The 14187-nt window shown below is 40.4% G+C and overlaps 1 protein-coding gene across 6 annotated transcripts in view; it reads left to right on the plus strand.

The window, feature by feature from the left end:
* ABCA9 (ATP binding cassette subfamily A member 9) overlaps positions 1–14187 on the plus strand; it is a 65222-nt gene that overhangs the window by 50221 nt on the left and 814 nt on the right. For all 6 annotated transcript variants that reach the window (XM_070226984.1, XM_070226987.1, XM_070226985.1 and 3 more), the window contains 12 exons: positions 73–192; positions 2715–2783; positions 3224–3315; positions 4528–4648; positions 5274–5391; positions 6110–6201; positions 8790–8950; positions 9332–9407; positions 9481–9575; positions 10281–10400; positions 10609–10749; positions 11815–11894. In XM_070226984.1, coding sequence (XP_070083085.1) covers positions 73–192; positions 2715–2783; positions 3224–3315; positions 4528–4648; positions 5274–5391; positions 6110–6201; positions 8790–8950; positions 9332–9407; positions 9481–9575; positions 10281–10400; positions 10609–10749; positions 11815–11894 — 1285 coding nt within the window. The remainder of the gene's footprint in view (positions 1–72; positions 193–2714; positions 2784–3223; positions 3316–4527; positions 4649–5273; positions 5392–6109; positions 6202–8789; positions 8951–9331; positions 9408–9480; positions 9576–10280; positions 10401–10608; positions 10750–11814; positions 11895–14187) is intronic.

A 14187-nucleotide genomic window follows, 5' to 3' on the forward strand; every position in this document is an offset into this window, starting at 1 on the left:
CACCCTCTTGGAAAACAACCTGAAATTCAGATTGTTACATTTTAGTTAAACTGGGCTGTGCTTTTATTTTAGATCACCGTCTTTTCGATAGTTGCTACTGATCTAAATGAATATGGATTTCTAGGGCTATTTCTCTGCACCATATTAATACCACCCTTCACAATGATTGGCTCTCTGTTCATTTTTTCTGAGGTGAGTAATTTTATTCCTTCCTAGGGTCATGAAATATGCAGTCATTGGAGAAAGCCTTGAATATTATGAAAATGTAGGTAGAGTTCTGAACTGCACAAAGTTTGAAGTCTGTCTTTGGAAAGCCCATTCTCTTACCACTGGCATGAGCCATGTTCTCAGTCAAAAGGAAGCCCTGCTTTGGTTTATGAAGGTCAAAGGCAACCCCACAGCAGTAGAATTTTACAGTTCTCATGGTAAACCTCACTTCTGGAAAACAATGATGCTACTGGGAGGCTCATGAGATGCTCTTTTTCGGTCAATTTTGGACATTTTAGGCTTAAGGCAATGGGAAATGCCAAGTAGCCAGTTGGACATGTGAATCTGAAATTCAGTGTGTGGAGTTTGTGGAGTTTGGAATGATGTTAAATACTTGAGATTCATCAGCATCTAAATGATATTTAAAGCCATGGAACAAGATAATATAACCTATAGAGTAAGTGTAGATCGAATGAATAGAGGGCCAAGGATTTGACCTTGAGCTCCAAAATTTAAAGATTGAGAAGATGAAGAGTCAGAAAATCAGCTTGAGAAGGAGCCTGTGAGGTAGTAGAAAAAATAGGGGACTGTTGTGTGTAAGGATCTCTTCTCAGAAACTCTCCTTACACACTTAAAGTATCACTATACAAGGATGTGTGTCAGATGGCAATAAAGAATGTTTCAAAATGGAGATAGTGATTCAGCCATCGAGTGAGAGGTCCAGAAAGATGACAATTCAGAAGAGACCACTGGATTCAGCTACATGGTGATATTAGTAACATACGTTTCAATGGAAGGGTGAACACAAAGGCATAGTAAGAGTCACTTGGTAGAGAATGTGAAGTGAGGATGTAGTGCAGTGGGTGTATACACATATTTCTAGAAATTTTGCTAAAAAGGATACCAGAGAGATGGATGAGTAAATGAAGGAGGAGAATATACTTTTGTTTAGGAAAGGAGATACTAATATGATATGAGAGAAATTTCTGACGAAAAGACAGATATGGAGGACCTAAGAAGCCAAGTCCTTGAATAGCTGAGAAAAAATGACATACAGGGCACAAGCAGAGAGGTTGCCTTCCTTAAAGGCAGGAACATTCTGTCTATTTATCAAGATCGTAGCCAGAGTATATGAATACAGAGGCAGATGGTTTAGTAGCTTCAATGGTAGAAGATGCAATGATTCTCTTCTGACTGATTCTACTGTCTTAGGGAAAGAGGTGACATTATCAACTGACAGTGAGGTGGAGGAGATATTGGGATTTTGAGGATAGAGGAAAAGATGTGAACAATTATTTCAGAGTGGTCAGTTCTACTGAGAGGCAGTGCTAAAGGACCCCTGCCCTGCTTTTCGAGTGAAGTCAGCAAAGTTGAGTGTTTTGTTACCATAATCTGCTTCTCAAATGCAGTTCAGGGCAGACGGAGAGGTGGGTTCAGTCAGGGTGAACGTTTTGCAAGATGAGTCTGACAAAGAAAAGGCTAAGGGAGCAGTCGTTCTCTATAAAGAGGGATTACAACAACGGACCACGGATTCTAAGCTAGGGAATGAAGACATGAAGGAAAGGAGGTCTACAGACAGGGACAATGTTGTGAGGTTGGTGGGTGGGAGGTTCATCAACTCCAAATTATGGAATACGGATACTAGAGTAACGAAGCTGAAAAAATAAGATGTGATGGCAGACAGAACAAAGATTAGGGACCTGAAGTTGATCTCGGATGTGGTACAGTTACTGAAGTGGGTCACGGAAGCATTTAGGAGAACAAGATCATTTGAAATGATGTCAGGTCCTGGCAAATCATCCAATGTGAGAAACAAAACCACCTCTAGATGGTGGATGACTGTGACAGAGATTTACTGCATCAGCTTAAAGCTGCTCAGAAAAAAAGTCTTGGAAAATATAGTTCAGGAAGCAAAATTAGCCCTTTACTCTTTATTCACTGAAGAGTTGAAGGATGTTTCAAAACATATTGTAAATCTAATGAAAACCACGCACTTATGTGTATGCATGTGAAACTCCAGGTGAAGAGCTTTGTTTCTAGCATGAGGGATTGTCCTGATTATTCTCCAGAGTGGGTGCAGTAAGGGACGGCAATGTAATGGTGCTAGGGCTCCTGGGGAAGAAGAGAGGGAAGGAGCACAGACGCAGAGAGAAAGGCAGGTAAAGTTAGGGGAGAGGGTTTGTCTTAAGACAAATCTTGCCCATGGCTTCAATGGGTCCTGCCAGCACCACCCAGGATTCTCCTAGCAGGCAAATCCTGCTATCTCACAGTGTTACATATAAGAGCATCTGAGCCTATAGCCAAGCACTGGTTAACAGTCATCAAGTGACCTTGGAAGCAAGGAAGACACACTGCACAGTCAGAAATTGACTTTTACCTGATGCACCAGAGAGAATCACATCGAATGCTGGCAAGGTCATTTAACAGGCATTAATTTGTCTTATGTGAGATGAGATTCACAAACAGATGATGGTTCATTTAAATGTAATTTTTTCCTCATTTTACAGATTTCTCCTGACTCTGCGTATTATTTAGGAGCTTCAGAACAGCAAATTGTATTTCTGGCATTGCTAATAGTAAGAAAACATTTCCATTTAAATGTTCTTGCATGAGGGGACACATTTGTATGCTTTGCATTAAATTCAAAATTTAATTTCAGTACTTAAAAATTTGGCACTTTAGGCATCTGAAGCAAAGCACACTCAAAGAGGCTTTAAAATCTGGACCAACATCTTTATAATGACCATCTGACGCCAAGTGTGAAGCCCAAACTCCAAATGTCGTGAAAAGCACTAGCATCAACTTACTACTACGACTCCTGTCACAGTTTCTCTGAAGAGCAGTGAAGCTAACCCTGAGAGTTTTATGGGATGTTAAATAGGTTGTCTTTTAATCCTGTGAAAGTGTTATCCAGTCTACCTTTATATATGATCAAATTCCTTAAGTCAGTTCCAACACTGAAATCGCTATTTTTATGGTGATACTCATTTTGATTGTCTTTTGTTTTTCCCCCTAGCCTTACCTTCATTTTTTCATTTTCCTTTTTGTTCTACGATGTCTGGAAATGAACTTTAGGAAGAAATCAATGAGAAAGGATCCTGTGTTCAGGTTGAGAAAATTCAAATACAATTTCATGTCTTATTTTAACATTCGTTGTTTAAACATTTTAATAAGCCTCAATTAACTAAAAAGTACTATGCAGGATTGTTTTTAAGGGACTGTGTAGTATATGAAATTATAATTCATGGTACTTTAATGAGTAAGAGAAGTCACAGTAGCACACATCAGACACTGAAAAATTAAGGGCAGACTATAATATCACTGACATACCAGAAGAAAGTTATATACAAGAGGTGGAATCTTTAAAATAATAGGTAAGTATAGATAAGCAATTAGATAAGTGTAGCCAAACCAGGAAGGAAGAGAAGGCTGAGGAAAAGAAAGAAAGTTGAAATAAATACCACCTTCTTGAAGATTTGAAAAGGGAGCTGGGAACAAACTTGAAGGCTTGTGTTGGAGGATAATGGAAAATTAAATTGAAGTTAAACATTAGAGGGTCTTGGAATAGGGAAGCGAAGAGAAGGTTTTGAAAATTACAGAATGGGAAACAAAGGCAGGTGTGTTTAAAAACCTGACCTGGCTCACAAAATACGAATCAAACTCAAGTCTAATGTAGGTGGTGAGAAGTGAACAGGAGAGTGAGAAGGTGACAGCCACGCTTTAGGAAATCAGCTGACAACAGTAATTTGGATGGCATGAGGGAGAGAGACAGCAATCAGCAGTAATCAGTGGTGGGGATGATAAAGGAAGGAATTAGATTGCTATCAGTAAGAAAGAATGATTTTGACACAGATTCCCACGAAATGACAGTGCTTAGGTACTGATGACTATATATCCGGGGTTTTCTGGGAGATAGCTCTGCTTCCAAATGTTTGGGTTCATTGCTCTCACAAAGCCTTCAGAATCCTAAAATATCGGTGTCAAAATTACAGTTTCTAGATTCCCTTCTCATACAACTGTACCCCAAAATCCTTTGCCAGAGTGTGCACTGTTTTATTGTTTAAAAAAAAGTCATGACTGACAAGGAGAATTAAACTTAGGCAGAAAGCTAGGATGATGTATAAGTGGCATCATTTGACTCACTGATGGAAACTAAGCTGTTCAAAAGGCAGACGGTGTAGAGCAGAAAAATGGGGATTATCTTGTGCTTACAGTTACTCAATCTATTCACAGAATTAATAGCAGTTATAGAAAATCCATTATTTTTGCTACAAGTTTTTTAACTGGAAACCTGTTATTTTCACATTGTTTTGGTTTTAGAATTTCTCCAAGAAGCAGTGATGTTTTTCCAAACCCAGAAGAACCCGAAGGAGAGGATGAAGATGTTCAGATGGAAAGAATGAGAACAGCAAATGCCATGACAGTCCCAGACTTTGATGAGGTAGAATGACTGAAAATGCCCTTCATCAAATAATTTCCTATCTCAGATAAAGTGGGCAACTTTCTAATCTTAATTTTTGAAAAACGCTTTGAGGTTCTTTCATCCTTACACATGCAGCTCATTACTTGACTTCAGTAAATATGCAATACCCACAAAGATGAGAAAACAAAGGAAATACACACACATACACACTAACTTGTTAATGTATTTTTCAGAGTCACAGTTTTCGTAAGTAAAGCTACACATTACAAAACCTCAGTAAGACTTTGTGAGTTTTAGAAACTGAATAAAGCTTAGTGCAAGCAATTCAAAGCAGAGATTTCGTCAGAGGCGTGTATGTGTTTGTGTGAGTGAGTGTGTGTCTTAAGAGTTCTATTCGTTTAGTGGATGTCTCTATTCCTATCTTCTGAGGAAGAGTGAGCACAAATCACATGATACAGTGCAAATGCCCTTTCCCTGTGGGACTATAGATTGAGAGAGTTCATTCAAAAATGGCAGTTTCTAGGGGAAGGACTGGTTTGATTCAGGATTTGGTATAGGGAGAGATTGGATCATAGGAAGTATGGAGCGCTCACTTATTTCAAGGTGAACATAAAGCCCTGTTGTTATTTACTTATCTTTACAGAAACCAGTCATCATTGCCAGCTGTCTACAGAAAGAATATGCAGGCAAAATGAAAAATTGCTTTGCCAAGGGGAAGAAAAAAGTGGCCACAAGAAACGTCTCTTTCTGTGTTAAAAAAGGTTAGAAACAGGAGTTCCGTGAGCAAAACGATCTTGACGTCTGAAGATGAGGTCTTTGGAAGGGAATGATACTATCCAAATCTGGCGCCTTCTACTGCTAGACATGAAAGGCAGCCAACTCATCAGCAAGCTAAGGCTGCTCCCTCCTGTTTAAAAGCCTCAGCTATACTTATAACAATGCTTTTAACTTTGCTTAGGAAGATAGTTACATCTGTTCTCTTGAAACAAACAAACAAAAAAGAACCACCACCACTACCGCCAAAAAAAGGAGCCAGTCTTTCTCTTAAGAAGGATGGTATAGCTTTCTAAAGACTATAATTAATTTCACAACATGGACTACTACTCAGAAGAGCGCTCACTGGGGCATAGTAGCGCATGCTTCATTCTAACAAGTAGCACATTTTGTGGAAGTGTTGGTTAAGTGCAACAGGCTTTGGAATCAAGACTTGTTTCAAATTCCAGCTCAACCTCTTATTGGCTACATGACCTTGGGCTAGTTATTTATCTTCTTTATGCCTCAGTTTCCTTACCTATAAAATGGCATTAGTGATAACGCTCAGGTTTGTGTGTGTGTGTGTGGGTGAAGAATAAGTGAAATAATGTATATAGTGAGTTTGACCTAGAACTTGACACATGGTGAGTCTTCAAATAGTGTTTTCTTTGAATTTTTATTGTTATTATTTGAAGTTATAATTCTGAGCACACCTATTTCTTTCAGGTGAAGTTATAGGGCTGTTGGGACACAATGGAGCTGGTAAAAGTACAACTATTAAGATGATAACTGGAGACACAAAGCCAACTGCAGGGCAGGTCAGTAAAACGCACTGAAATATGGTCATTAATGCTGCCTAGAACAGACACTTTACAACGAATATTGATGACAACGTTAAAAATACTTAGGCAATTCTGTCCTATTAATCTCTGTGATTTATGCATCGAATGAAGAGGATTAAAAATTTCTCTCCTTAAATCCAAAAACAGTTAGATACTGAAAAGGGCTACATATTATCTATAGTATGCCTTTTACTGAATGAAAATAGAGTCCTTAAAAGGAAGTATATATTCCTTGTGATCAGAGATCTTTGTTTTGTTGATTTACGTGTCCTGAGAACTTGTTGAACTGAGTTGCGTTATCCAGCATCACATCAGAAACCACTGTCAGAATAATGACAAGTCCTGCTTGTGTGGTTGCAGAGACATGAATCTTCATACAGTCACATGTCACTTAATGACAGGGATACATTCTGAGAAATGTGTTGTTAGGTGGTTTTGTCATTGTGGGAACATCACAGAGCGTACTTAGACAAACCAAGATGGTATAGCCTACTACACGTCTGGGCTATATGGTACTGATCTTTTGGGAACACCATTTCGTATTTGCACTGGACTGTGTTTAATAACTATTCTCTACTTGTATGCTGTAATTAAACATCATATGTGATTGTGAAACAATAAAAGTCCATTATCAAGTGAAGTATCATAGATTTTTACAAAGAGCATGCACAACAGAAACTCTCGTATAATTATTGACACATATCTTGTCCCAATTGATACAATGGTATGACCAGTAATCATAGATAAATTGAGCAGCAGAGAGTATCATTATAGATACACTGAAGTTCTTGATGCACAACAGTGATGCTGAGATAGGGGGAAAAGATCCAGAATTTATTAAGAAAATAGAGATCTTAGGTTAGAGAAAAAATTAAAAATTACCTAAACTCCAAAGCAAAAACTAGAATTGTATATGAATACTACTTGGCAATATGTCTAGGCCAAGTTGGGTAAAATGATGGACAGAGGTCCAAAGAAACACAACTTTGAAAGGGAGATGCTATTGACGTTTGAGAGAAGGTTAAGGTCAGCAGGAACATTCATCAAGAGAGGTTCCACAGTGGTGTTGACAGCTACCAATATTTCCTAGATCGTCTTTCCATTTCTACTCTTGCCTCACACAGCAGCCAGGGCAGTCCTTAAAAATTGCAAATGAGATCTTGTCACTAGCCTGCTTACAACCCCTCACTAGAATTGATCCCAAATCTTTACCAAGGCCACAAAAGGCCCTGCAAGATCTGGGCTGTCAACCACTTTTCACACCCCCGTTGCTCACACTGGCCTTCAGCTGTCTTCCAACTGCAGGGTCTTTGGGTTTGTTTTTCCTGTGGAGTGCCCTTTCTTGACTCTTCATGTGCTTGGTTACCTCCTTCTCATCACCTTAAATTTATCTTCCCTGAAGGCCTTTCCCTGACTACACTAGTAACTAAATCAGATCTCCCTTTTTATTCTTTAGCACATCTGTCTCCTTAAAAGCATTAAGCAGGGGCTGTAATTCTTTTACTCATGTATTTACTTGTTTATTTTCTGTTTCTCTCTCTAGATTGAAAGTTCTATGAGGTCAGGTTAACTAGTTCTCTCCCTTATATTTGAGAGAAACAATATAGCCTCAAGGTCAAAAGCTTGGATTCTGAAGGTAGATGCCAGTTTTAACTCCCAGCTTGACTTTGTGAGACCTCCCACAAGTTTCTAAATCTATACACCTCAGTTTTCTCATATGTAAAACAGGGATGATGAAACTAATACCTAAGTCATATAGGGTTTTTCTAAGGATAAAGTAATTTGAAACATAAAATGTTTATATTCTGGTACATACACAGTAAGCATTGGTACACATTATCTGTTACTATTATTATATAGCACAGTATCTGGCTCATAATAATAATAAATGCTATCATTGGCTCCTATGTGCCCGACTAGTGCTCAGAGCTTTTTGTTTACTACCTTAGTTCATGATTTCACAAGCTCAACACTGGTGACATTTTGGACTGGATCATTTTTATTGTGAGGGGCTATCATGTGCATTTTTGGAGATATAGCAGCATCCCTGGCCTCTACTCACTAGGTCCCAGTAGCATCCCAATTTTGACAACCAAAAATGTCTCCAGACATTACCAATTGTCTTTTGGGAGGAGGATTGCCATAATTGAGAACCAGTGCCTTATTTAATCCTCACAATGAACTTGTGAAACAGATCCTATAATTACAACTATTTTTACACTAGGGAATCGAAATCCTCAACAAGTATCCAAACCCTTAGAATGTTTGAATCAATGAATGAAGTCAAACGATGGACAACCAAATAAGCAAGCTTGAATTCAACTAGGGTGATGGACTTGGTAATAAAGTCTAAACTATAATGGAGGGATATAACAATGTGGAATATCTGTCTTCTGATTTATTGAGTTTTTATCATCTTTTCCCCAGAACTAAGAGATTACTTGTTTACTTTGGTACTCTTGGCAGCCGTGTGCGTAAGAGAAGGACATCACTGAAATATACACTCAGATTTACACACACACACACAATTTTGATGTGAATGTGAGAATGAACTTTTTGTATAGGTGACTTTGAAAGGGAGCAGTGGAGGGGACACCATCGGGTTCCTGGGGTACTGTCCTCAGGAGAACGTGCTGTGGCCCAACCTGACGGTGAAGGAGCATCTGGAGGTGTTCGCCGCCGTGAAAGGCCTGAGGAAAGAGGACGCCGCAGTTGCCATCACACGGTACATGGGAGCCACACCTGTCTCTACTAGAGGGCTGTGATAGTGATGATGTTCATACAGTTAAGGAAAGGAGATTCCAACTGATGCCTCCATGCTTGCGGGAGAAGACTTAGTCATCTAGAACCTACTTTAGTGTTATGTTCTCTCACTTTAAGCCCGGAGAGAAAAAGTTTATTGATTATTCTTACTACAGAAAGAAGTCATTGAAAATATGAGTTTGACTACCATGAAAGATTCATACAGTATCCTAGGTAGTTTCACTTTCATCGTCACTCTGAATATTCTTTTAAAAATTTCTCCACTGTAGTGTTTGTTCTGATTTGCTTGTTCTCCCACCTTCATTCCCCACTGTGCAGGATTGACTCACTCTGTTTCCTTCAGGTTGGTGGATGCGCTCAAGCTGCAGGACCAGCTGAAGCTCCGGGTGAAGGCCTTATCTGAGGGAATGAAGAGGAAGGTAGGGTTGGGGCTCAGCGTTACTCTGCGCACCCTGCAAATGGGTGCCACATGCGCTGTTCCTCTCGTTCCAGCTGTGCTTTGCGCTGAGCATCCTGGGAAACCCATCGGTGGTGCTTCTGGACGAGCCGTCCACAGGGATGGACCCTGAGGGGCAGCAGCAAATGTGGTGAGGAGATGTCATCAGCACCCCTAAATGGATTTATTAATCCTGTAACAGCTGAGCTTCAAAACTGTAGTTTACTTATAAAGTGAGAGACATCCACATTATCAGGAACAGTGACATTAAGGGAAAAAATCTGATGTGATATCACAGCCAGTTTTTATTAAAGAGAAAAAGATAATTCTAACAACCTAACATGTGCTCTAAGAATTTCATTTTCATCTTAGATGTTCTGGGTGTGCACGACCCATTTTTATATTCAACCAAATCAAACTATTATTAAGTTTTAAATTTCTGCAAGCACCCAATACACAATTCTTATGGAAGAGAAAAAATTGCAAGTCTTCAACATATTCTTTAGTTACTTTACTTTTTACATTTTGTACATTATATCATGCTTTTAAATAAGTTCTCCTAATTTTCTTCTTTTTTCCCACTGCTTTCTCATAAATATTCTTGAAATTCAGCATTTTTCTAAACAACCTTGTACCCAGTATCATTCTCTACATTCAGCCCACGCCGTGCTCTGAATTAGGCATCCTAACCAATGGTTTGGTTATTTCCATGCCTGTTGTCTCTCCAGTAATCTTTCTTTGTCTAATCTGAATTCCCTAATTGTTTTATATGTGCCTACAGAAACGTCTTTAAAAATTGTTTTCATTTTACCTTGAGCATTCCTCCGAGTTAACATTTCCCTTGGCCTAACTTTAGGCAGGCGATCCGGGCCACCTTTAGAAACACGGAAAGGGGTGCCCTCCTGACCACTCATTACATGGCAGAGGCTGAGGCTGTGTGTGACCGCGTGGCCATCATGGTGTCCGGAAGGCTGAGGTGGGTGCCTGTCCAAGCCCACCCTTGGCCCCCAGGTGTGCCCTGCACAAAGGACATTGCCCTGCACATGATTATCACTCTGAGAAGCTGGAGTAGCTGGCTGCTCCCGTTCTACATGCCCTGTTCCTGGCCTCCAGAGGCCAAAAATCACAGCAGTAGATTTCTCTGTCCTTTTTCTTGCTTGACTTCATCCTCCTCCCACCTCCAGATGTATCGGTTCCATCCAACACCTGAAAAGCAAATTTGGCAAGGATTACCTGCTGGAGATGAAGTTGAAGACCCCTGCGCAAGTAGAGCCCCTCCACAGTGAAATCCTGAGGCTCTTCCCTCAGGCTGCTCGTCAGGAAAGGTAAACACAGGTGGTGTTTACTTTCCTCTTGGTCTTTGTTTTGTTTTTCTATTATGGCAATGAGAAATAAAAGCTTTATCTTCTCATTTTTTTTTTTAACTCTGGTAATTATGAGTACTTTAATTACTAGAGAAAGGCTCAATTCGGAGAAATCCCATAGGAGGGAAACAAGAGAATAAAGTGCTGATCTGGAAGCTGATTCTTGTAAGGGAATTCCATTCCCAGGGGTCCATGATGTGCCAGGCACTAATGTGTGCATGTACCTAGATCATCTCAGTGGTCCATTCTAGAGGGTAAAACCATCCCCATTGTATGAGATCAACTGCCTAAAGCCTGTCTGTGCCCAGTACCAGGCATCACTCCAAGCTCAGTGAATAGTGTCTCTTAACATTTTTTTTTTTTTAAAGATTTTATTTTTTCCCCTTTTTCTCCCCAAAGCCCCCCGGTACATAGTTGTATATTCTTTGTTGTGGGTCCTTTTAGTTGTGGCATGGGGGACGCTGCCTCAGCGTGGTCTGATGAGCAGTGCCATGTCCGCGCCCAGGATTCGAACCAACGAAACACTGGGCCGCCTGCAACGGAGCGCGCAAACTTAACCACTCGGCCACGGGGCCAGCCCCATGTCTCTTAGCATTTTATTATTACCAGTAATAGCACTTAAGGCTCAGGTGGGTTAGATAATGTCAGATAACTAGTGGTGGAGCCAGGAGGTGAACCCAGTTCTTTTTACTTAAATGTTCTTCTCTTCTCATTAAGAAAGAAGGATAAGTCATCCTGCTTCTTCCCTTCCTGACGTGTAGGTGCTGTCAGTTTCCTCCCCTTTGTCCCCCATCCTCCCTAGGGTAAAATGGAGCCTTTTCATAAAAGCTTTCTAAATGGTTCTGCTTTAGTAAATTGACTTCTTGTTGATCAAAGAGCATTCACGTCATGGCTATAGCCAATGCTATACAGATGCATACACTTAAGTGAATTATTGATGAGATTGTTGCTCCTTTTTAGACTTACATCCATCAGTGGTTATGCTCTGGAAACCTGGAGTTCAGCCTCACTCTCTTTTCCTCACAGATACTCCTCCCTGATGGTCTATAAGTTGCCTGTTGAAGATGTGCAACCTTTATCACAGGCTTTCTTCAAATTAGAGATAGGTAAGAGTGACTGCGTAGAGATAAGACTCTAGAAACAGATCAATTCAAATCTTGCACAAAACCAGTGTAATAAGTACATGAACAAATAATCGTGATGTTATACTATAAATAGATTATTAAGACATTTATTCCAGTGTTTCTCAGCCAGGGGTGATTTGACAATGCCTGCAGATATTTTTGGTTGTCATGACCAGTGGGGCGGAGGGGGTTGGAAGGGTGGGTGCAACTGATATTTACTGGGTCAAGGCCAGGGACAATGCTAAACATCCTACAATGCACAGGTCAACCCTCTGCCAGAACAAAGAGTGATCAGACCAAAACATTATTAGTGTCTAGGTTGAGGAACACTTCCCTGACTGAATAGGCTCCAGAAGGAAGAGACCACTGGCATTTGGGTCTAGAGTATCCACAAATTCATACAAACAGAGAGATATACATTTGGTTTTGTCTGTCTGTACTATTTGATACATTAGATGCTGATAAGGAGGTTCCTCTTTGTTGAGGTGAGCTAAGTCATAACTGTTTTCTAGAGTCTTGAATTTTGATCTTTGCATACTGCCTTGATCTATTGTGGACTCAGTTTTGCCTGTCACACCAGTGTGTGAAATCTAATTGAGAGAAGGTTAGGATCACCCTAGAGAGGTTTTCTTTTCACTTTCTCATTCTCTCAGTCACCTTCACTCTATGGTCCATGGGACTATGTCCCACAATGACTATTTTGGCTTAGTGACCAATTTTGCATCATTCCAGTGGGAGGGATTTGAACAAGCAAAAGGCTTTTATAACTAATTAGGAGCAGAGAGAGAGAGAGATGTTCAGAAAAGCTACCTCCCTGGAATACAATATAGGCTTTTCTTAAAAGCCTTCTCATGTTTCTGCTTTCAAAAATATTCCCTCCTACCTCAAACTCCTTCTGCTGTGCTTAATTCATTAAAACTGAAGTTCTCATTTAGGGGAAAAAAAAACACAACTTTTTATCACAGTTTTCTGCCCCGTTATGTGAAGATTACACAAAGTACAAAATATGGAAATGTAAGCTATCATTTTTTTTTCTCCAAACGTTAAGTTGGACACAGTTACATTCTTAGCTGGAATACATTTATTGCATGACCTAGGCCCAGTAGCTTAGAAGCAAAGTGCATGCCCCATGACTATCCCTTTGTCTTGCCACATAGACTCATTCTTGCAGACCATCAGACCACTTTTGGGTGATGCAAATCCCAACAAAACTCAAGGCTTACATACTCCCTATGGGTCAGATTTACTTCAGATTTGAAGACTTGAAGCTAGGAAGTAGAACGGTCGGTTTTATCTCTCTTCTTATCTTATTCCCTCATCTACTCAAAAGCTGATGTTTTAGGCCCCTCTAGGGTGGAGAGTAAGGGGATGGGAGAGGAGATAATATGGTAGCAAAGCTTGATTTGATCATAGAGCTGTACTGTTGTGTCAGGCCCTCCTATGTAGAGATGGACAATTGCTGGCCCTTTCTTTCATGGGTGCTTTCGTGAGTTCCTTGAAGACTCCCTCTCCCCTCCCATCTGTAGCCTGTGATGGCATTCCACCCTTGGTGGGGAATGATGCCTCCTCCTCTTGGTCTCTTGTGAACACCGTATAGCCCCTGGGCCCCTTCTTGGAATCCCTTTACCCTGCCAGGTGATCCTCTTATGGTACCTCCCCCTTCGAAGTCCATGAGAAACAGATTCTTTGCTTCTCCAGATTCTGAGAGTGCAGGGCCATCAGCCATCCACTGCACTTTTTCTTTATGTGTTTCCAGACATGAGTCAAGGCCTCATGCCCCTGTCTCCAGATTGCAGGCCAATCCCACCTCATCCTCTGTCCATAGAGAGGAGAAAGGAAATGCCACAGCAATGTGATAACTGTCTAAAAGAAATCTTTGCTTTCCAGTCTCACCTTTCCATTCATTATTTTCTTCTTCCTGTGTGTCTGCACCTTTGGGGTCTCAGTTACAGTCCACATTGGCAACAGATGGTAAACTCAAAATAAGATAATTCAAGGCAGTTTGGTTTATAAAAGGACTATTTGCAAGGGTGCAAGTAACAGTGCAGTTACTTGAGGCTAGAAACAGCAGAAGTGTTAACCATTGTTAGGTCCAAAGGGACTAAGAGAAGAAGCAGTGATTGGAACTTAGAAGCAGGGTCATCTAGAATTTTCCACCTTGAGAGAAGCAGTGATCTTGAATCAAGGGATGCACTTCATATCAGGGAAGAAGTGAAAGAATAAAGGCCTTCATCTTCCCTCTCCTCTGTCCCTCCTCCTGAGTTTTCCACTGGTG

This window comes from Equus caballus, chromosome 11 (assembly GCF_041296265.1).
Source record: "Equus caballus isolate H_3958 breed thoroughbred chromosome 11, TB-T2T, whole genome shotgun sequence".
NCBI lineage: Eukaryota > Metazoa > Chordata > Mammalia > Perissodactyla > Equidae > Equus > Equus caballus.